Here is a 24,298-nt window from a genome sequence, read left to right as displayed (position 1 = left end):
TCCAGAACTCCAAACAGCCAGGGCCACTGGTCCTGCTCAGTACAAACGGTGCTTTTAGTCTTTCATAAACAGCCTGCGCCCCAGGGCTCAAATCCTTCAAAAGTTTGCCTAGGTAATTGCGTTTCATTGCTGTCTGGCATGTGCTCATCAGTCTAATCTGGAGGTTCAGACAGCCAGGCCAAGGCTTGCGAGACTGGAGGGGAGCGAGCCCATGAATTTAATCCACTTGAAAGACAGACTAATACAAGTGCAGCTAACTCATTATTTTAAGTGATGTGAGCAGAAAAGGGTATGGCACTTTCCATAAAAGGGTTTAAAATCAGTACTTGCAGCCACTTGGCAGTTTTAGGCCATTAGAGGAAAAAGCACAAGCAGGGTGACAGTGTGATCCTGTTGCAGTGCCCTTGCCTCTGGAAGCCTGCCTCCCCCCTACCCCAGCCCCAAAGCACAGAGTGGGTAAAGGGTCCCTTCTCTCCCTAATTTTGACTTTGGGTTATTCATGAACTCACAGTGGCAGACACCAACTCTTATTTGCCTTCTGGGGTTGTCTGGGGTTGTTCGGACTTGGTTTCAGGGTGCAGAGGAGAAATAAAGGGGAGAGGGAATTCTGAGTCAGCCCCACAAAGCTCAGAACCCCACCGACCACTAAGCAGGTGAAAGTACCGTCCCCAGCACCTGTGACGGCAGCATGCTGGGCAGCTGCTCCCATCTGTTTGTTTGTTTGAGGTTTAAGTCAGTCTTTCCTGTTTTTGTTTTTATGTTTGCCAGTGTATCGTCCTGGATGGGAGGCAGGAATGGTTTCTAAACATCTTTTCTACAAAGAATGGAAAGCTCTGTCCCTGCCTGGTCACTGACCTGCCATGAGGGTAGAGGGAGCCCTTCCCTTTGCACTTCAGCTTTCTCTGAAATGAGGTTGGCATGGAAAGTCTCTGAGGCTGATTTCTGCTCTATCATTCCATGAGATGCTGGAATAAAACCTCAGAAATGTTGACAGCGATTTGCATCATTATCTAGTTACATGTGACTCATGCCCGGGAAGCTCAGAGGAGGCAAGTGCTGGCCTGTCCCCTTCCAGGTGGCAAAGCTGACGGTCAGCTCAGGAGTGATCTTGTTGGTCATTTACACCTGCGGCTCACTCAGGGCTTGACATGCCAGCTCCAAGTCTGTAAGCCAGTAATAAGACTGAGAGAAAGCAGTTGTCCCAAATCTTGGTGTGGGGATGCAGTTGTCCCTGGGTGCTTGGAGACTGCATTCCCACAGGAGCTCCAGAAGGTTCTCATGTAACACAACTCACCTCCCCACGCTCCTCAGGCCCATGTGTATTCCCCCCAGGGCATAATGCTGCATTCTCTCTGTCTGAGGAACATCTCTGTAAGTCACATCTTCTGGCTTGTTGTCATTGGACATGTGATACACTGAGGCAGGATCAGGACTAGATCACTCGCTCTTGTTGGGTCCATCCTGTGCACTACAGGATGTGGAGCGGCCTCCCTCCACCGGCTGAATGCCACTAGCACTCCCCAGTCTCTGAGACAAGTAAAAATGTCTCCAGATACAGCTGAGAATCCCCTGGAGGAGAAATCACCCATGTGACAGCTGCTGATTTAGACCCATCTGGGAAATTCACAAGGATTTAGTCAACACACACACAGGATCTCAATGCCTAAAACGAATGTGAGTTGCTTGGGTGTCTATAAATCAATTTTGACTTCTTTAGGTCCCTCGCATCTCAGTTCTCCATAGGTCATCCCTTTTGTTGACCAACAGCCTTGTAATTGTTGGCTATCTCCACCTCTATGTTTAATTTCTTTTTAAATCCTTCCATTTTAGTCCAAGTCACTAAAAACCTATGGCTTCTATGAGAAAGACTTCCTTGACCTTGTAAATCAAAGCAGCTCTCTGGAGAGAAGTTTCCCACTGCCGGGCGGTATCATCTTTCTCAGGGTGACCTCATCTATTAAAGTATGAAGGTTGTATTTGAAATGCCATTTACTTTCTCTAAGTCAATAAATGAAGCTGTGGATCTTTAGATCATCAGAGGTCTGCTTATTACCAGAAGTTTTCCTGTGTGTGTATGTCATTTTTTAAAATTGAGATCTGTGTTGGAGTTTAAAAGAATTCCGGCAGATTTCTGTTTGCCTTTCTGAATCAGTATGGGGTGATATTCCTCTGCGAGTGTAGATTGCCCCCAGATGAATCTGATTTTATTAGTTTATGTCCTTTGTTCAGAGCACCAGGGATGAGCTTATGAAAGCACGAATGGCTCTTATCTTCAAAGGTCTCCTTTATGCTGCAAACTCCACCTTGGAACCAGCGTTGTTAATCTATTGCAATCCCAATTAGTTCACATCAAGGTCAGTGCTTTGGGGTGTGCAAAATGGCTGCAAACTTGAGTGAACAAATGCCCCTGGTGTAGAGCACAGTGAAGGTAAGGGACAGGATCGCAGCAGCAGAACTTCGAAGAGGGAGTTGCTTAGTACTGAAGAAGGATTTGACAGTGATTCCCCGGAGCTTGAGAGCCTAAGCAGTCCAATTATTCTCAAGAATTCAAAACCTGCACAGAAATGAGCAACCAGATGAGAGAATAGTTTGGCCCCTTTTCCTCACTCTGTTCTTGATGGCAAATATCTGAGTGATTAGCAATTTTTAGAAAAATAAAGAGACGCGTAGAGGAGCTCTTTCTTAGGGGACTTTTGCATATGGAGAAGCCTTGTGTTTAAGAAACGTAACAGACACTATTCCTTCAAAGATTTGTCTATAGAAAGAAAATAAGCTGGAATTGGTGGGGCCACAGGGCATCATGTCTTAGGAATAAAGGTGGATGCTGAGCTCAGGGTTGCATATCCTGCTCTCTCTCTGAGGTCACCAACAGAGCAGATAGCAGATATATGAATGGCATAGTCTCCAGTTGGGGACCAGGCCCCTTCTTACGTGAAGAGAATGTACTTCCTGGGTTTGTCATTATTTCTAGTACAGAAGAGGGAGAGATTAAAAAGGACAACTGGAATGGCAGTGTCATTTAAAAGAGACAAACAGAATCTTTTCTCCAAACATCCAAAGTGTTTCCCCCAGGTTTTCTAAAGATTGGAGGCAGAGGCATGGCCAGCAGTCACACAGTGCTCTCTCCTCTCTTCAGGCAGACACTAGATGGGTCATTTCTGAGACTTCTCTAAAAGGGGGAGAGACTTGTGTGCAGGGGCCTGGCGGAACTACAGAATGTGCAGAATACAGAGCTAGACACCCCCATAGGGCAACTCCCCAAGGTTCTGGCCTCCTGGCTCTTACAGCAAGAAAATAACTCTAGAAGCTTGGGTCTGATGTATGCAAGAGTAAAACAAGGAGGAGACAAGTGACAAGAACAGTAGTCATACAGTTGTATCGAATGCACAGAACAGGAAAAGAACATGGAAGCAGATGATGAGTTGGTTTCACCCACAAGCATTTATCAAAGGGACTAGGTGCTTCAGCCTGAGCAGGGGTTACTCTATTTTCCTTTGTCAGAATATTTTCCTTTGTCAGAATTCTTCTGAGTTGGGAGTGTGGAATGGAAGCTCTTAAAGAAAGATTGGTTGCCACTGGACATGAGTCACACCTTAAAAGACAAAGAACAATGAATCCTTGACTGACGACTCAACTCTCAGATTCCTCTCCTGGCAGAGACTGTGCGACCCTGCCATGTGTCTGTGATGTGGTCACCTTCTACAAAGTGGCCGCTTTTGCTCCACAAGAGGAAGGGCTTCCATTAAGTTCTAGCAGTGTAGGCGCTACCTTGCAGGCGCAGCAGACTCATCAGCTGGGCAATCATGCTTTGCCCCTTGGAACTCTGGCTGGCTAAGAAAGCCTCATTCCTGGTGACACCAGGGGACAGAGCCTGTCTCCCCTCTGTCACATGGAGAATCGTCTGGCATGGATAGGGAGTCTCTGCTGGACAGTGGGCTGAGCCGTGCTCTTCAGACATTGTTAGCCAAGGGAGAAAGGACTGTGTCCTGCCTCCCAGGGACAAGGAACTGCACTGACAATGATGAGGCTTTTGATGAAGGTGACTGCATCACCTTCTGGATAGGGCTGATGCAATCACCCTTCTTTATAGGTGGGGAAACTGAGTCCACAAAGAATAAGCCACTTGCCTCAGCACACAGTGAGAGGTCAAGCTGGGTCTCCACTCTGATCTCTCAGCCTGCAAAGCAGTTTGCTGTATCCTTGCTCAAGTTCTTTGGCTCATGGAGGGAAAGCTCAGAGATGAGGTTCCCAAATCCTGGAAGTGTCTGGGGTCCACATAAACCAAAGCACAGCTGGAGTAGCTTGTTCCCTCGCCCTCTCTCTTGCTGATATTGTCCAGCATTCTCTTCCCTTTCGCCATGAAATGGGTTTTCCTTCTGATTTTATTACGATGTCATGCTTCAGAGTTTGCTGCTTAAAACCAGAGTCTCTGGTATAAAATCCAATATGGATGCATTAAGACCTGGGTCACAGGAGCAGAAGATGACTGAGTCTTTAGGAAAGCTTTATGGCCTTCATGTGACTCTAGAATTTTTCAAAAACCCCTGACATTTGTCAAAATCACAAAAGCACCAAAGTTAAAGTGCTGCTAGGGGAGGCACACAGAGGTCACCATGGCTGAGTTGGTGGGCAGGGTGTCCCTCTGTCTCCCCCACCAAAGGTGCTCTTGGCTCAGAGGCAGCACTCAGCACAGATACCTGGGCCTGCAGAGATGGAGGGGTGACCCCCAGCGGAAGCCAAGCTGCCAAATGGCATGACAGATACCTGCAGGGACCCAGATCTCACTGTGAGCTGGGCTCAAGAGCATCATGTTCTCCAACATTGACAACTCATGGGGTGGGGGGCTTAGCGTATCACAGCCTCTGCAGTTTCAAAGACAATAACTCTTCTTTTCATGTCTGCTGCAAACCCAAAGCATTACAAAATCCTGGACAAAATCTTGGTTGCATTGCTTAATATGGTCTGCACAAGGGACAGCACTTTCTCCATCTATTTAGGAGAGATCTATTTAGCAGGTGCCCCTCTGGGGACGCCAGGAATCTCCTCATCAGAACACAGCAAGGACTGGCCAGAATATGCAGCCTTCCACACCATCCTGAACTGCAGGTTGGTTCTGATATCTCCCATCTTAGACCATTTGAGCAAAGCCTTCACCTCTCTACAGTATGTGCCACCCTCATATGTGCCATGTCCCTTCAGAACAGCATGTTTCTTTAGTCACAGGCAGTCCTGGGAGATGTCATGCCTCTTTTGCTTGTCACACCCACTTTAGGCATCAGTAACTTGTCTTCTGTGAACAGGGGTCCTCAATCTATTCCGAGGGCCAGAGGCTGCCGGGACTTCCCAGCCCTTCACACAGTATTTCTGGCTCATCCATTTCAAAGAAGGAAAAAAGAAGGCAAAAGTTCTTAAGAAGGACCTATGGATGGAGGGAAAAGCCATTTTTACCCTCCATATTTTGGAATTTGTGTTGGAAGAAATGGAAGAGTAGAAGAAAGTATAGGGTCGTCATAGAAAAATTCAGATACACCACATATTATTCCGGTGCCACAGAAATGTATCCTGTAGGGTTCCTTCAGGTCTAGAAAGTATACTTGGAGGGCCCAGGAGCAGAAAGTGGGTACAGAAAATCCTTATCGATGAGGTATCTGCAAGGGACGCTTAGTTAACAAAGTACAGTACTGTCTGCAGGTGAGGACACAGAGGAGACCAGAAGCTGCCTTCCATGTACTCAGAGCCATGGTCCCTCCACCGAGTGCACCGAAGGTCATTCTCCCTCTGCCTCAGGGAAACAATGCCAAAAGAGAATGAGACGAGTTATAAAAACACCCGTCTCTTCCTGAAGCCAGTGACTTATCCCTGAACCCTTCCTCAGAGAGGACTCTGCCTAAATACAGAGCCCTTTTCCAGACACGTCTCAGACTGATCTGGCTAAGGGAGCGGCCTCGTGGTGAGGGTTGAACTGTTTCCCCTGGGAACTGTCTGGCAACTCTAATGAGGAATAGCACTTTGCATTTATAGAGAGCCTTTCATCTGTGGATCTCAAAGCTGCACCACAAACATTAATTAACTCTCACACCTGTGAGGCAGGTGAGTCTGGTTACCCCCATTTTTAAAGATGAGGAAACAGAGGTTTGAGAGGAAAAGGACTCCGGGGTGAGCCACCAGAGTTGGGAGTGGCCCTGATGTTAGGAACAAACGTTCCAGATTCACAGGGCCCTGACCACAAAGCCACGAAGCCTCTCCAGGCCCAGTGAGGAATGTAGGTCCCGGAAGCAGTGCGTGGTGCCCACACAGCCACACAGTTCCTTTCCTCTCTCTCCCAGGCAGCCTGCCACCTCCCAGGCCCGCTGCTTGGCAGAGAGGAGGGATCCCTCCAAACCCTGAAGGCCTTTGAAACACTGCATACCCGGGCAGGTCTCTGTCCCGGCTTGGTCTGGATGCTTCCCTTCAAAGTAATCGCTGGAACAATGAATGCATCTGAGCTACACATGACTAACCAAGATGTCTGCAGCCAGCCAGAGACAAACGGTTGGCAAACCCCAGAGCTCTTTCACAACCTCCCTTTTTTCCAGGATCCAGAGCTGATGGGAACTGACTCATGTTATCACGGGTCTGCACTGATACAGTGACAAGGTGCTAATCCAGTGTCTGCTACCTGGGGGAACTCGGAGATGACACTACTGTTAGTTCTTGGGCTGTGCTGCAGTTTTACTCCTTGCACAGAAGCCAGAGGAAATGCTGCAAAGACAGTAGACCTTTCAGGAAAAAGCCCCTTTCATCACAGAGAATTACCCAGCCCCTGGGCCTGAAAGCTATCACAACTCTCTGGTAGCTGCAAAGCCTCTGGGGGCAACTTTTGCTTGTAGGGGAGCCCAGATCTTTCTTCCCAAGGGTCCCAGATGAGGAGATGCAAGCCTCCACCGGGGCTCGCCCTGACACATCACCCTGGAAACTGACTCACATCTCTGAGTCCTGAGTCACATCCTGTTGTGTGTTCTGAGGCATCCAAGAGGGCATTACACCAGCTACCCATGACTGAGGTGCACTTGGAGGGCACCCTGGGAACTTCCCTGCCTTCTTCCAAACTGCAAGAGGGGGAAAAATCCTCTAGGGAAAAAAACAGGGTGGCCACAAGGGCTTATGTGTCCACTAAGCAGTTCTGGTTTTAAGAAATAGATGATCAAGCCCCATCGCATACAAAACTACTATTTATTTATAAATGGCTCTGAGAGGTGACTGAAAGAGCTGGCCTCTTAGAGCTACTTCCAGACAGCCACGCAAAGGGCTCTTTAACTTCATCACCTGAGCAACAGAGCCCCATCGACCCGCCCCCCCACCGGGCAGAGGGAAGGTGTCACAGCTCACCCACCGGGTTCTACTGGAAACTCAAGCTTGGAGGATGGGTATCGAAAAGACCCTGGAAGAAGGTGGTCAGACCAATAGATAGATGTCTCTTATCTGTCCTCTTCTGTGGTCAGAGGAGAACATCAGAACAAGGCATGACATTTTAAACTTTTTAAAGAAAAAACATTGTTTTCACTGATTTTTCTCTTAATACTTTTCTTTTACTTGCTTTAGGTTTCTATTGCTCTTTTTTTTCCTTTAGTTTTTTTAAAGTGGAAGCTTTGATTACTGATTCTGGAGCTTTCTTTTTTAATATGTACATTCAGTGCTACAAGTTTCCCTCCAAGCATTGCTTTTGCTGCATTCCACAAACTGTAATGTTTATTTTTATTTAGTTCAAAACACTTTTTAATTTCTCCTAAGACTTCTTATTTGGCTTTGTGTAATGTAGAAGTATGTTGTTTAATCTCCAAAATTGGGGGGATTTTCCAGCTGGTTTTTTGTTTGTTTGTTTTTAGTTTAAATTCATGTGGCCTAAGAAAATACCTTGTAAGACTGCAGTACTTTTAAGTTTAAGGTGTGTTTGGGGGCCTCTGTCTTGGTTAATTTTACATGTGAGCTTAAAATTATATTCTGCTGCTGTTTGTTTAGCAGTCCGTAATGATCAAGTTGGTTGGTAGTACTCTTCAGGTCAACAGTGTCCTCATTTTCTGTCCGCTTGATGTATCAAAGACTCAAAGGGGTGCTGACTCCTCTGACTATAACAATTTGTAGTTCTCCTCTAGTCCTACCAGTTTTTGCCTCAGGTTTCTTGGCCCACATGTTAAGGAATATTTCTTCTTAGAGAGGTCACCCCGCTATCATCATGTAATTCTCTTTATCACTGAAAACATCCCTTTTTCTCCTTCAGCCAGTTTTGTGTATGACTAACATAGCTGCGCTGGATTTCTTTTGATTAGTGTTAGCATGGTGTATCTTTATGTTTCCCTTTATTTTTAACCTACCCAAGTCCACATTTAAAGTGAGTCCCTTAGAGGCAACGAATAGTTGGTTCTTACTTTTAACCCAGTCTAAAATCTGTCTTTAAACTGGTGTTTAGACTATTCGTACTTAAACTAATTACTGTTATAATTGGATTAATACCTGCCATATTTATAACTTTTAAATTTGTTATACCTGGTTTTTCTTTCCCTCTCTTTTTCTATCTTCTCTGGTTTTAAAAACATTTATATGATTCTATTTTATGTCATCTGTGATCATGAAATATCCTTTTTTAAAAAAACGTCCTTAGTGGTTGCCCTAGAGTTTGAAAAACACATGAATGATTAATCTAAGCCCACCATCGAATCATACTCTATCACCTCTTTCGTGTCTGTCATTACTTTCATTCATTTATCCCCATGCTCCAACTGCCAATGTAGTGTAACTGTTGTCACTTTAAACAGGGTCATCTTTCAACTAAATAACAATAAGAAAAGTAAGATTTTATTTCACCTTAATTTATTCCTTCTCTGATGCTCTTCCTTTCTTCATGCAGATCCAAGTTTTTTGGCCTAGTTTTTGGTATTTCTTTTAACATTTCTTGTGTCTCGAAGCAATGAATGACTTCAATTTTTGTGTGTCAGAGGATGTCTTTATTTTTTTCACATTTGAAAGATGATTTTGCTGGGCACAGCACTCTAGGTTGGTGGCCTTTTATCTTTCACCATGTTATTTTACTCACCTCTCTCTTTGCATGGTTTCTGGGGGGAAATCTGCGCAGTTCTTACCCTTGTTCCTCCCTAGGCAAGTATCATTCCCCTGCCCTGCCCCGGCTTCTTTAAAGATTCTCTCTTCTCTGCTTTCTGCATTGTTGTAGGTTTGGTGTTTGACTTGTTTGGAGTTTTCTGAGCTTCCTGGATCTTTCGTTAATTTTGGAAATTTCTTAGTCATTAATAACTTAAAATATTTCTCCTACTGTGTTTTCTCTTTCTTCTCCTTCTGGCATTCCAGGTGTACACGTCATGCCTTTTAACATTACCCCACAGTTCTCCCATGTTCTGGATTTTCCCTTCCATTTTTCTCCTTTGGGAAGTTTCTATCACACATCTTCAAGTTGACTGATTTCTTTCCTCAATCAAGCCCTGATACTGATGAGCCCTAAAAGGCGTACCTCGTTTCTGTTAGTGTTTTTCATTTCCAACATTTCTTTTTGAGTCTTTCTTAGAATTTCCAACTCCTGCCCATCTGTTCTTGTATGTTATCTTCTTTTTCCATTAGAGCCTTAACATCTTATTAATTACAGCTGATTTTCCTGTCTGGAAATTCTAAAATTTGTGTCTATCTGAGTCTGGTTCTCACACTTTTTGTGTGTTTTCTCTTGACATTTTTTTGATGAAAGTTGAACATGAATTATCAGGCCGTAAAACTTCAGCAAAGAGGCCTTTAGAGTGAGTTCTGATGTTTGTTTAGGCAGGAATTGGGCTGTTTTTAATGTTTACTGCTGCTAGAGCTGCCAAAGGATTCAAATCTCTCCACTGTCCTTGCTTTTGTCTCCCTTATCATTATTGGGCTTCCCTACAACCTCCTCCTTAAATAGCCTCTGCCTTGAAGCTCCTTAAGCTGTAGCCCACTATTATACTGATTCCACGAGAACATAGCAGAGTTCATGAGTGGAAAACAAAAAACAAAAAAATGCCCTTCCCAGATAAGACTACAGCTTCCAGGAGTTTCTTCCCCTATTTTCAGCTTCCGGCAATTTTATCACAAATGTCCCCATCAGTTTACATGTCCAGCAGCTTCTGCTCTTGGTAAGCAGCCCTCACTGAGATTCTCTATATTTTCCTGTCTCAAGATTTGAGGTGCAGCCTGCCCTGCAACTCCACTTCCCTAGTAGATCCTAGAGAAGTCATGGGTATTCAGTTTGTTCAGCTTTTTTCTGTTGTACATACAAGAAGGACAATCCTGACTCTTCACATTTGGAGCTCAAACTGGAGAAGCAGGACATTTTGACATTAATTATTTGATAGGGTCATTATTGACTCGAGACATTTTAATATCACTGTATAAAAAATAAATAAAAGCAGTCCCATTATAAAATGTAATCTGCATCAAAACATCATCTATTCTTGAAACACCTCAGTGCAGAAAGGCTTCAACTTAAAATTTTCAAATCAAATCCAGTACATTTTAAAAAATGGAAACATGAGTTTAAAATACTGAATTCTTGTCATCTCCACTCTCATGCCAAATTTCTAGTTTCCTTATTCCTTCACCATTTCATCTCCTGAGCCCAGCTCCTTAGCACAGAATAAAGCAATGTCACCTGAGCCTCATCCTGCAGCAAGTGTCTGTTGCCTTATCAATAAACATCAGATGTCTCTTGGTATAGGCTGCTTTTTCTTTTCAGTAATATAACCATAATAATTACTCAGACTTATTGAGCATTAACTATGGTCAGAAACTGTGGTACTTGATTTATGTATGGCTTATCTTACTTATTCCTCACTGTCAACATTTGAAGTCAGAAAACTATGGAGCAGAAAAAAAAAATGACTTGCTTAAAGTCATACGGTTTATGGTGAAGGCAGAATTCAGACTGAATCTGAGAGTTAAGTTCTGTACTTTCCCTTGACTTTTCCACTCACAAGCAGAACATAAGCACCTAACAAATACCATTGGACTTCTTACCTCTACCTTGGGAATAGCTGTTTGCAAGTCCAAATTAGACAATTAACTTAGAGCAGTTAGCCTTGATACAGCCCTTAGATTCCCCCAATGGTCGTAAATCCTAGAGGCAAGGACTACAATCCATTCATTAGTGAGTCTCCAACACAGTGGCCCTAGTAAAGCAAAAATGTTTGTGGAAATATGAATGAATGAGCAAGTGAAAAACTTTCCAAACCTATGGATGGATGGATGGATGAAGCAACTCTCAATATGATGACTAATGCAACAGAAAAGTTTCCAAACACCACAGAGTCCTCAGATCTTCACTGACATAAGTTGTGGTGGGGCAAGAACTATATTAGTTTTACCACTATTGTCAGCTAAATTAGCATATGCCTGCCACATAGTATATGTTTAATGAACTTGTGTGATTTTTGATGAATTGACTTTTTGGAGGAAACCCTTCAAGAACAAGTAGCCCTGTGCTTTGGAGAATGACTGTTGGTGCCTCTCTTCCTTAACATATGGCCTTTTCTAGATAACTTCCATCTTATCCCTCCCTATTTTCTCTTCTCCAAATATATATAGTTATGATTACAAGGACCATTCCTTAACCCATATTCCCCACCTGATTCTTCCTGGCTTTGCTTAACAAAACAAGCCCAAGTTGCATACAAGTTAAGCCTAGAAATACTGGGTAGGGCCTATTTGAATGAGAATCCTGCTCTGTTACTATCAGAAGGGATTTAGAGATCACATCCTTTGGGAGATAAGAATAAGAAAGCATAAATGAGTAATCCAGGATCACCTAATTGCTCACCACACAGACAGGCCCAAAGCCCCCTTCTGCCCATCAGTCCAGTGCTCCAGGCAGCCCACAACACCGCCATTTCTATGCTTGCCTGTTCATGTGGGCCCCATCGGAGCAAAGATGGTAACTTTGGTAAATTAAATGCAGGAAGCTCCTTATTGTCGCACCCATTTTGTTCTTTTTCATTAACAACACTTGTAGAAGAAAACATCCAAAACTGCAAGGAAAGGCTCACCATCACCACCTTCTGGCCCACCACTGGCAATGAACCCAAGCACACAGTTCACAGTGATCACAGGAATGGAAGCCGATGGGAGGGTGGCTTCAGGTTTTGTGTGTTGTCCCCTACTCTGAAACCTGGAAAGCCAAGTTATGGTGTAAAGTAAGATTATATTGAATCTCTAACCCTGTGTTTAAAAAAAGAAATCACAGAACTTGGACTTTAATCATAAAGATCATTTTACCAAAGCATATTTTTAAAAGGCTGTGAAATATTATGCAACGTTTGCATGGTTTAATTATGAGTTTAGAAAAGCCTAGCACAACTTTTTCACTACAGTAAAACATGACAGAGCATGAATCATGGCATAATGCTTTATGCTTAGTGTGGTTTTAGACATGGGTTTAGGGGTACTGGGCTGTCTACACAACAAGGCGTGAATTACGATACCGCAATTCACACCCCAGAGGGCTTTATGACAATTATAAAACCTCTTTTGTTTGCTTTTTAAGTGATTAGAATATTTGAGTACTATATATTCACTTAGTAAATGTGTATATCTAGAACATAATGCATCTTATAGAAAACATCTGAGTATGTGATTTTTTTCCCATTTAGAGCAAAATACATCAAGTAACATGAAAATACTGAATAGTCTACTATATCTGTTTGCCTTCAACTACAGAAACCGCCAGCTATAAGATTAATAGGAGCTTCAACTGCAGTTCAACATTTATTTTCCACTGAGTTTAATATGGACCAGCTCTCTTACTCCTTCCATCTCTTCAAGTTCTCTAAAGTTTGGGGGGAAAATGAAGACCTCTCTTTACTATCAGATTTGAAAGATTCCAAGTTAAAAAATATTTGCCCAGGAACTACCAGGTTTTTGCAACTTAAAACTTAAGATGTTTTTGAGGGGGGAAAAAAGAGAGAAATGGATCAGTACAAGGGAGGGAGGAAGGCTATCAGGGAAAGAGTGGGGAGGAAGACTTGGGTCTCCAAATGTCTGATTCTGTTGTCCACTGTGGCAACTTCAAAGAGATAAACATAAAAAGAGATAAACTTCAAAAGAGATAAACTTTGCTAGAAATGCAGTCTCTGGAGGAGCAGACCCACATATTTCATAATGAGCAGGAATAACTCATTTCGTTATAACACAGGGTTCACAAAACTTAAACCTGGTGTTTTCCTAAAGAAGCCTGATCTTCCTGGATTGCAACTCCCAAGGTCATGAGGCTTTAACTATGGAGAGACCTTTGGGAGTCATGTAGTTTCTGTTATCTTTGTCCACAATAAAGATGGGACACAAAGAGAAAATAAATGTTTAACCCTAAAGAAATGTAAAACTGTCCTGTAGTAGGGACAGCATCTGACTTAAATTTCCTTGCTTATTTTGCCTAAGCACAGAGGCCCCACCCCCTCACCTTTTCTTCTGCAAACAATGTGATGCTTTGGAAAACTAAGAGTCTTCTGTGTGCTACATTGAAACTGACAAAATCCATTTTGTCTAAATCCTTTGAAGTCGGACTATTGTCCCTTCTCTGTCTCAAGTCTCTTATTATAATGGCAATCTATAAAATACTTACTAAAAAAATCTGCCCTTCAAATGTTGCAAACTTCAAGTCTGGAAAAGCAGTAGGCTGCATGGGCTGACAGAGCCAATACCACTGCTGGGTTTGTGAACAGGTCATTAGAGCCACTGCCAGTTCCTCAGCCAGATCTTCTCTGTCGTTCTTGGAAGAATATCCACCTACATGGAAAACACAAGCCCATGGAATATTTTTGTCAAAGGTGCAAAAAATTGCCAAACTCCACATCCCTTTTGCTTACTGAATACCGATAGATAGGTGATCACCTGAGTTTATATATAAAATGTTTCCAATAATGGTAACTAATTATTGGTGAAGCTTGAAAGGGCCACTGAGTGGCCCATACCTGAAGTCAGCAGGTACTGTAGGTCCAGTACTCCAACAGTTTGAACAGAGCACTCAAAAGCATAATCTACTCCCTTGTCATTATTAGTGTGATTAAATAAAACCTTTGGAAGGAATAGTTGTCTGACAAAAATCAAATATATTTCAGTATCTGTACCTCAGCATCTTCTAAGGGAAAAAGCATATAATGGGCAGATTCTTGGAGTCAAGTAGGCATACTGAACACTGGTGAATAGGCTGAGTGAATTATAATATATTTAAACAAAGGTTGCTCGTTTCTTATAAAGTAATTTTATTTTTAAATCCCACCCCACACAACTCTAACCTGCCTCCCTGATTCCCTACAGATACAAGGCAGATCCAGCCGTCCCCACCATGGTCCTACGATCAGTCCTACCAATACCTGGGGTCGATCGCCTCTCCTTCTGTACACCCAGCAACGCCTATATCACCTGGACGTGCCAGTGGCATGACAAGCCTCTCTGCAGAACTTTCCAGTCGACTCTCAAGTAAGTCTTCTGAAAATATTTACAGCACAGCTGCGGTGGAAGGTTTGGGAGGCTAGAGGAGGTGGCATAAAGGGGGTTGGCAGACCATTATTAATTGACTAAAACATGACATAATGACAGAGTTGCCTATCTCTGCTCTAAATCCCTTGCCCATGCACAGATTCTTTTTTTTTTTTTTGTACCAGGGATTGAACCACACCCTCAACTGATTGATTGAAACAAGGTTCTCACTAAGTTGTGTTGGGACTTGCTAAGTTGCTGAGGCTGGCTTTGAACTTGCCATCCTCCTGCCTCAGCCTCCCGAGCTGCTGGGATTACAGATGGGTGCCACCATACCTGACAAGCATGCAGTGATTTTTCTTGACACTGAAAGGCAGAGACTGTGAATATGGAGACAGAAGTGGCTTGGAGAATTTGATTCCTTGGGCACTGGGGGTTGCTCATGTTTGTCGGGAAAGAATGGTAGCTAAAGGGTTCACCTGAAAAGCTAAAGTGGCCATCTTTCAGAACTCATTATTCCAATTGGATTGCGGGCTGATGGAACTGGTCTATCTGGTGGTGGTGAGTTTTCATAGGTCCCACGAATGACACAATGGGGAACATGCAGGATAGGAAGCAAATGTACCCCAAGTGAGGTATTCTCGAGTAAGAGCTGATCAGACCAAGGTTAGAGGGGCACAGTGAAAAGCTCAGGTATCATGGTTAGCATAATTGTTGTTAACATGAGCTCATTAAATATTAGTCATTTAACCTACAAGCCCTTTGGGCCTGGCACTCACCTTTGCTTGTGGGCAGGGAAATCAGAGTTACAGAGAAAAATTCCTTTGTTGAAAGCAAAAGAAGAAACTTACTATTTGGGGCTTTGAAATTGGAGCTGGACCAAACTGTGGAAATATTTCAGAGAACTTAAGCATTATGAGGCCTGCAAACACACTTGCATGTGTGTTGGAACCAGGGGAGAGTGATGGGTTTTGCTTTTTAGCTCTTGGGATCATATTATAGCAGATTACAGGGTCAGGCAAAGGAGTCACGTCTGCCATTTTGAATGTTGTGAACTTCTGTTTTCCAAACAAGTGTGATTACTTGAGATCTCACCAGATGCCTTAACTGCTTCTTAGTGCTTCATATAAATATCTCCTCAGAGCTACTCAATAACAGCACTATTGACATTTAGGTCAAATAATTCTTTGTTGGGGCAGGGGAGGGGTGCTGGGTGCTATGTACTGTAGAATATTTAGCAGCACCCTTGGATTCTAGGTGCCAGTGGCACCTAGAATGAAATGTTAGGGAACCTCCCCTAAGACACTCAAATATGTCTCCAAACATTGCCAAATGTCCACAGGGCATCAAAACTGCCCCCATCTGAGAACCACTGCCTTCAGATGTTCCTTGATGCTACAGTAAAGCAGGAAAGCCAACCTAGGTATTGTTTTCACATTCTTTTGGGCCATTAATGCCAATATTTTCACTGCTGGTCTAAGGAGTATCACAGGAATTATGTCATCTGTTCAGCTTTTTTCTAAAAACCTATCTCTTGGGAACAGAACTTGATTCCAAAGGCCCCTGTCAGCTTTTACTGGTTCTTCTCAGCAGAACTGCTGTGCCCACTGATGATAGTCTACATCTGAAACAATCACTGCTTCCCTTAGAAATATCCTTGCCGCTGGTCTGTCCCTTAGAATTTATTGTATGAATCTTTTGACTTGGTTACCACCCAAGATCTGTACCTATAGTCCAAGAATCCTCGAGGTCAGCTCCTGCAGCTGCCCAGTGTTCAGAAGTAAGGGTGGCTTTTTAAAAAATATATACCATGTGTATTCCCAAATCTATAATCATACCTATGCTTCTAAATAACATGGATTCCATTACCCGAGGAATAAGGACAGATGCTTTGTGGCATGGGAATAGGACATGGATAAAAACCACATCCCATTGCAGCACTCCAGAATGATGCTCTGCTGTCCTGGAGGGAGGACTGGAGAATTCCAGGCAAGCTTTCACTAGTGGCAGAGAACAGCATGGGAGACACTCTTCAACTTGGCAGAACTCCCTCTGAGAAATCAAGTCTGGAGCACAGAACTAAAAAGTGTTGTCATAAACCTGGGGGCAGGAGAGGGTGGGGTACATAAAAGAAAGTGGCTGCCCAGACCGACAGCTTTGAGAACTTGACACTGCTCTGTGGCTGCTTTACCTTTTAATCTCACCTGACAGCTTTGTGTGTTGCCCCTCTCCCAGCCCCCAGCCCCACCTGGGCTTCCTTCTGCACTGGGGACATGGACATTGTCTGTCTCTCTCCCTGTCCTTTGCAGACAGACTCCACACCTTGTCTGAAAAGAGTTGTCATCTGGAGGTTTACTTTTCTTTTCTTCTTTTTTCAAAAAAAAAAAATTAATGTTTAGCTGCCAACCTGGGCGACAGACAGCACGCATTAATCTGAGTCATGCAAAAGATCCTTTTAAGGCAGCCATTATCTGCTCAGGTTGTTTAATCCTTTGGGGGCAGTGGGAGGGGCCCTGGAGTGGGGCTGCTTTCATCCGTGTCAAGCTGCAGAGTAGAGACTTGATCTGTCATGGCAAATATTTAGCCCGATGGATGGGGAAACATTTCCAACCAAAATACCTGAACCTCCTAATTCCAGATTTCCTATTCTTGAAAAGCTCCCTATGACTATCAGGGGTCCCCATCTCTGCCCATAATGTTACTGAATAAGGGGGCACCAGGCCTGCCAAAAGGACAGATAAGCTATGACCCAGTAGGTGACTTGTTCATGACTGATGGGTCGTAATAAGGGCCGTTAGAACAGACACAAAAATGAAAACAAGCATTTGAACAGAACACTTGAACTTGAGCATATCTAGAGGACTTAAGTTGTTTTATTATCAAAATGTGTGTAAAAAAGATAATTTGACCAAATGGATGGTCTTTTGGGGAATGACATTACTACTGTATAGATAGAAGAATCATTGCAGGCAGTGTTTCAGGATCTTTCAGATATTCTGCCCACAGTGAAAGAATTATTTTTCCCCAACAGCTGAGACTGTAACATCATTCCAGTACTTACAGCCATGACAAATCAGGGACTCACTCAGGATTCCAGTAACTTGGTACCATCACCACATTACCATGTAGTAGTTGGAACAGACTGGCAGAGCATATCCAGACACTGCTATGAAACAGGGTGACCTTTCATTCATTTTTCCAGTAGATTCACCTTTTTGTCTCAGGGCAGATGAAGCAAGAGGAATAATGGGCAGAGTCATTTATTTGTGTCCAGAGCATTGCATCAGATGACAACAAATTGATTGTATTTGCCTAATGCTTTTCCTCCTACCTCGGCTTCTCCCTAGACTATATAAATCTAACTGGAAAAATGGAGTCAAGCTTCCTGTTAACTCTCAAATGTGTCACTGCTCTCTGTGTAAGCAAAAACAAGTGACACAGGGCTTGCTCACAGATGGCCCCAGCAAGCAGGCAGGGATGAACCCTGTGGAATGAGGTGTGGCATGGCTTGAGAATGAGCTAGAGAGTGGCCGAGGAAGGGCAGCCCCAGAACTACTGTCAGTTTACAACGTTTTCCCTGCCCACATGTCTGACTCGCTTTGAAAAGATTAACAGGAGTGTTTGTTTGAAAGTCAGACTCCTGGTTTCCTCATTAGTGGAGGGATTTGCTGTAGACTTTGGCTGTTTCTATAAACTCTAATTACCTCTCTGATGAGGAGTAGATCCCCTCATCACATTCACCCTAAATGTACACAGGAGTTCATTTTTTAAAAATGTGTTAGTGCAATAAAAGATTATTGGGGGGGGGTGGGTCAGAATGGGAGGAGAGAGAAAGGGAGAGAGAGAACACTAGCTCTCCCTGCTGGAATAATAGACTTGAAATATGAGGAAGTTGATCAACAGCCGATGCCTTCCAAAAACAGATTAATCCGCTCTGGTAGCTTTCCTTTCAGAGCAAGCTTTTGGCTCCATCAAGGATCTCTGTCAGCCTGAACTCAAAAGGACACAGGCTGCATGCCACCTGAGCTTAGAGTTATTTTATATGTTGATTTGATAACTTAAGATTATGAACATTTAATTCTTGCTTCTGCTCTTTTCTTGCTGTCTTTGGATTTGCTGATGTAATGACTATAGTCCAGGTCTGCTCATTTAATGAATAATTCTGAGGAACAAAAACTACCCCAGGGTGCCATCCTGTATGTGCAGAGGTTCTCAGACAGGGTTGACTGGGACTCTTACCCCAGCTCTCAGAGAACTTTTGCAATGGGTTGTCAAAATGGAGAGAGGGGGCACTCCTGGCATCTAGCAGGAAAATGCCACAGATGCTGACAAACATCCTATAGTGCACAAGACACTCCCCAACCACCCCTACAAATAATCTAACTGAAAGAGTTAATAGTGCTACTTCTGATAAACTCTGATCTGCAGGACATAGGAAACTCTTCCTAGTACTCATAACCTCTTGAAATTCCCAATGGCAACCTATGGGTTAGAAAAATGCAGAGGGATACAGTGAACAACCACAGCCAAAGAATTTGTGAGACAGAAAATTCACAATCTTATGAAATGAATTTTATAAACAAAGATTTGCCATTCCTGGTAAAATTTCAACATGTGCAAAAATAGAATAGATGAAATCAAGGTTCTACATTCAGTGATTTGGTTCAACAAGCTACTGGAGCATATATTAGAGAATATCAAGTGAAATCAAGGCTGTATTGTTTCTACAAATGTGGAACCAGTCTGAAGACAAATGTCGGGAGAGAGAAGTGCTAATGATATTTACCAACATTCATTTTAGTCATCACTATGACATGCATTATGTTGGATAATGAGAAATTTTAGCAATTTCAGAACAGGTTTTCAAAAATGGCAGAGTTTTCTATGATTCAACCTAAATATTATGTATAATGTAGCAGTATATATTAATACTGTTATATTCAATTACTAGTAATATATCAAGTGTATCTGTTACATTATATATAGTGTCTGTCATTGTATATTGTTATATTAATGTTGACACATTAACATTCATATTATCAATATATTAATTGGTATTAATATCGATTAACATATATAGAGAGTAGTTTTTTTTTTGTTGTTTTTTTGTTTTTTTTTTTTTTTTTAGTAGAGAACCAGAGAATAAATATTTAAGGATTTATGGGGCCTACAGTTGCTGTCACAATCACTCAACTTTGCTCAAAAGTGGTAGCTCAAAAGCAGCCATAGGCAATATATATGAGAGAGTGAGGCTACGTTCTACTTTAGGAGTAGACAATGGATTTTTAATTCCTTATATTACTGTCTGTCTCATCATTAGTTTTCATACCCACCTCCCTGGGTGATTAGCATTCAGACAAAACCGCACCTTCCTGGGCGGCAGCATTCTGGGCCGCCCCCTCACTTCCTGGGACAAGGCATTCTGGGTGGTCGCCCACTTCCTGGGCAGGAGCATTCTGGCGGAAGGGGCGTGGCCTCAACACCACACTCATGGCATTCTCTCCTCCGCCCCTGCAGCGGCGCCCGACTTGACGGCTTTCGGTGACCCACGCCAGTTCCCCGCGCTTCCCTCCATCTCAGACCCTCGCATGCACTACCCAGGCGCCTTCACCTACTCCCCGACGCCTGTCACGTCGGGCATCGGCATCGGCATGTCGGCCATGGGCTCGGCCACCCGCTACCACACGTACCTGCCGCCGCCCTACCCGGGCTCGTCGCAGGCGCAAGGCGGCCCGTTCCAGGCCAGCTCGCCGTCCTACCACCTGTACTACGGCACCTCGGCCGGCTCCTACCAGTTCTCCATGGTGGGCGGCGAGCGCTCGCCACCGCGCATCCTGCCGCCCTGCACCAACGCCTCCACGGGCTCCGCGCTGCTCAACCCCAGCCTCCCGAACCAGAGCGACGTGGTGGAGGCCGAGGGCAGCCACAGCAACTCGCCCACCAACATGGCCCCGGCCGCGCGCCTGGAGGAGGCAGTGTGGCGGCCCTACTGAGGGTGACGGGCCTGCGCAGCCTCCGAGCCACGCGTCTGCTCGCTGCCACGTGGGCACGTGGCGAGGCAAACAGGAAGTTCCCGGAGGGAAACTGTGAATGCTTCTGATTTAGCAATGCTGTGAATAAAAGAAAGATTTTATACCCTTGACTTAACTTTTTAACCAAGTTGTTTATTCCAAAGAGTGTGGAATTTTGGTTCCCGGGGGGCAGGGAGGACGCAATTCACCCTGTTTGGCCTCTCAATTCTTATTTCTAATTTTTCTTTTCCGCACCTTATAAATTGCAAAATGCAAATTTGCATTTGGGTGGTTTTTATTTTTACAAACATATATATATATAAATTTGAGCTTGCTTCTTTCTTGCTTTGACAATTGAAAGAAATATGATTCCCTTTTCTGTAAGTTTTATTTAACTTTTCTTTTGGACTTTTGGGTAGATTTTTTGTTTTGTTTTGAGAGACAGCTACAGCTTTGGGTCATTTTTTTTAACTACTGTATTCCCACAAGGAATCCCTAGATATTTATGTATCTTGATGTTCAGACATTGACTTATGTGTTGATACTTTTTTAAAAACTATTTAAGTGTACTTATATTAAAAAGAAAGATATCAAGTACTACATTTTTTTTTATAGTAGCCAAAGTTAAATGTATTACATTGAAGAAGGCTGGAAAAAAAGGATGGGTAATGTGATTGCTTGGTTATTTAGAAATATTGTTTACATTAAACTCCCTTTCATGTTAATCAAACAAGTTGGTAGCTAATGCAGCAATGTTTTAAATAGGATTTTAGACACTGAGGGTCACTCCAAAGATCAGAAGTATGGGATTTTTCTTCTAGGCTCAATACAGGGTCTCATATCTGGCTCCCTCTTCAAACAGGTTAAATCTGGCCCCATAGGTGCTAATGATTCCACCTATGAAGAGGATTTTTTTTCTGCCTAGGGGTATACTCACTCCATGGCCTTCTGAGAATTTCAGTCATGTTTTGTAACAACACATCCAAACTAAGCTGTGTGAAGAAGCAGTATTTACTTTGGAAACACATAAATGTTTGAATTTATCATTTCCTTAACTGCTCAATTCTGGGATAGCAAGAAAATATTTCTCTTTGATATAGTACCCATTCATTGAAGCAGAATAGGACTGTGGCTATCCCCCAAAGATGGGAGCAGAAGAGAGAGGACTGGGTTCTTTTAGGACCACAGGTCTCCAGCTAAATTTTCAGAGGGTGGGCCCAAAACCAGGCCTGAAGAAGTCAATTTCCCTCTGCCTGCCTCAGTGGAATCATGTGGGAGAGCCTTATACCACCTGTGCAGGACCCCCATCTCTGGTTGCTCACTCACCAAGTTTTGTGTTGCTTCCACCAGGCTGAGACCCTGCCCTATGGGGTGTGTGCACTTCTATCTGTGCACCAGCATGACAGGAAAGTTCATGTCACTGCTGCCCATGGCTACAATTCAAATGTATACAATGTCACTGTAAATTTTATAGTACTATTTTTATTGGAGGACTTGGTCAGAATGCAGTTGTTGTACAACTCATAAATACGAACTGCTGTTTTGACATGTGTGCTCAAAATGATCTGGTTGTTATTTAATGTACCTCTTAATTAGTTGAAACAATTTCAGGTCAACTCTGAAGAGTGTTTGAAAGCAGGACTTCAGAACAGTGTTTGATTTTTATTTTATAAATTTAAGCATTCAAATTAGATCTTTGGCTGCAGGCAGCAAAACAGCTGGACTTATTTAAAACAACTTGTTGAGTTATATATATATATATATATTGATTATTTGTTTTACACAGATGCAGTAGCACTTTGGTAAGAGTTAAAGAGTAAAGCAGCTTGTGATGTCAGGTTGTTCTTATCTAGAAGAGCTATAGCAGGTCTTGGAGAAACTCAGAAATTTTCATTTTAGATAATACTCCCGCCACAATTAAGTTCCAGTAAATTATTCCATATCACACTTTTTTGCAGCTTAATTATCACCAATGTTAGAAAAATTTAAAATTAATTTCTGAAAAGGACCATTAGTCTATTTCCCCCAAGTAGAACTCAAATGTTCTTTTTAGCCCATGTTTTCATACATGACCTAAGAAAATGTTGGGGAAAGATGAAGGAAAAAAATTATATTTTTCACTTTAATTCTGGTACCTGAAGATATTCCAACTCAAAACCAGCCTATTACCCTAAGAGGGGAATCAGATAATCTCTCATGGAACCTTTACTCTCAAAGCCATGTATGGAGAGGGTTTATCACTTTGTTGTAGACTCATTTATTTGGCCATTCAGAGCTTCACAGACCCTTACCAGCATATATAGTATTTAATCGTTTCAGGAAAAAAATAAAAACACATTAGTTCTTTTGGAGATAGGTCTCATCCAAACAAATTTTTGCCCCTGAGGAATTGCATTCATTACCTTCAGGTAAATTAAGATATTAGCAAGACCCTTAAGCCAACCATGTAATTACTGTATGTATCTGGGAACATTGGTCCAGGAGAAGAAAGACTGAACACACTGTTTCTACTGCTTATTCATATCCTTACATATGATTCCTATATGGACACATACTTCCGTTCTTTCTGCTTTTCTTACTATCTGACAATGTATTTCTTTTCCTCTGCCCCTCAGTGTGTCCCTTTTCCTCTCCCCTCCAAGCCCCACCTTCTCCCTCCTTCATCCTCCCATTCTCTGGGGAAGTAGCCCACACCCACCCCATACCAAAAGTCCAGAACACAGGAGGTCCAGTTCTTCTCCCTTTGCATAAAGAACAGGGTGAGTCAGCCTTTCTCCTGCTCATGGGTTTCTTCCAACAGAACAGAGACATTGCCAACCATTTTGGATCTGCTTGCTGTCCAAATGCAGCAAGAGAAACCTTCCTCGGCAAATTACAATCAGGGAGTACAGAGCCTTTCTGCTGCCTAAGGTTTCTGGGCAGATAAACAGAAATTCTCTGATTAGAAAGGAAATGAATGGTTTCACTCAAATGTCCTGCAATTTAGGATTGCAGATTCCTGTTTCCTTGGGACATTCCGTCCTGGTTTTGACGGTTTTTTGTTTTGTTTTTGTTTGTTTTTTCTTCTTTTTTTTTTTTTTTTTTTTTTAGGGGAATGACATGTTTGGGGTCTTTTATACATGAAAAAAGATTGGTTTGACAATAATCTCAGACAGAAACTTTTTTTTAAACATCTGAACAAAATACCTTTTGGTTTACCCTAGAGTATACATTTATTTGAGGTTTTTTGTTTGTTGGTTGGTTGGTTTGTTGGGAATTTCTTCCCTCCCTTAAGCCAGGTCAGTATTGATGATGCTGATCATTTGGCTTGTTTTTTTCTTTCCCCCTTCCAGAAGGGTTCAACAAAGTTAATTGTATTTATGTATGTAAATAGATTTTAAGCTTCTTTATAAAATATTGTTAATGCCTGTAATAACTTTTTTCAATTTTTTTGTGTGTTTCTAAGGACTTTTTCTTATGTTTGCTAAATACTAGGAAAAATGCTTCTTTCTATTTTGTTTATTTTAGACTTAAAAACAAGCTACTTCTTATTCACTTTTGTAAACAGCTAATAGCATGGTTCCGATTTTTTTTTAAGTTCACTTTTTGTTCTAGGGGAAATGAATGTGCAAAACCAAAAAGAACTGTTGGTTATTTGTGTTATTCTGGATGTATAAAAATTAATGGAAAAATAAACTTCCAAATTGAAATGACAGTATAATACATCTATTGGAAAAACAATGGAGAATGTAGTTCTACTTCAGCCCCTACCTAGTGTCTGTGCAGCAATTATTAGATCTGGTCACAAGCACCCTGAAAACTGGTGCATGGGCTTCTTT

General features: G+C 42.6%; 1 protein-coding gene across 4 annotated transcripts in view; it reads left to right on the top strand.

Annotated features, from left to right (window-relative positions):
* Positions 1 to 20,462, top strand: part of Runx1 (RUNX family transcription factor 1) — an 84,075-nt gene extending 63,613 nt beyond the window's left edge. For 3 of the 4 annotated variants that reach the window (XM_026393552.2, XM_026393551.2, XM_077795047.1), the window contains 2 exons: positions 14,308 to 14,473; positions 19,922 to 20,462. In XM_026393552.2, the coding sequence (XP_026249337.1) occupies positions 14,308 to 14,473; positions 19,922 to 20,462 (707 nt within the window). The remainder of the gene's footprint in view (positions 1 to 14,307; positions 14,474 to 19,921) is intronic. The other variant, XM_026393550.2, reaches the window with a different exon arrangement.
* Positions 20,463 to 24,298: the final 3,836 nt, after the last annotated feature.

Source organism: Urocitellus parryii, chromosome 2, assembly GCF_045843805.1.
Source record: "Urocitellus parryii isolate mUroPar1 chromosome 2, mUroPar1.hap1, whole genome shotgun sequence".
In the NCBI taxonomy this organism is placed as follows: domain Eukaryota; kingdom Metazoa; phylum Chordata; class Mammalia; order Rodentia; family Sciuridae; genus Urocitellus; species Urocitellus parryii.
Note: the sequence above shows the minus strand (reverse complement) of the source record. Positions and strands in the feature narration are given on the sequence as shown.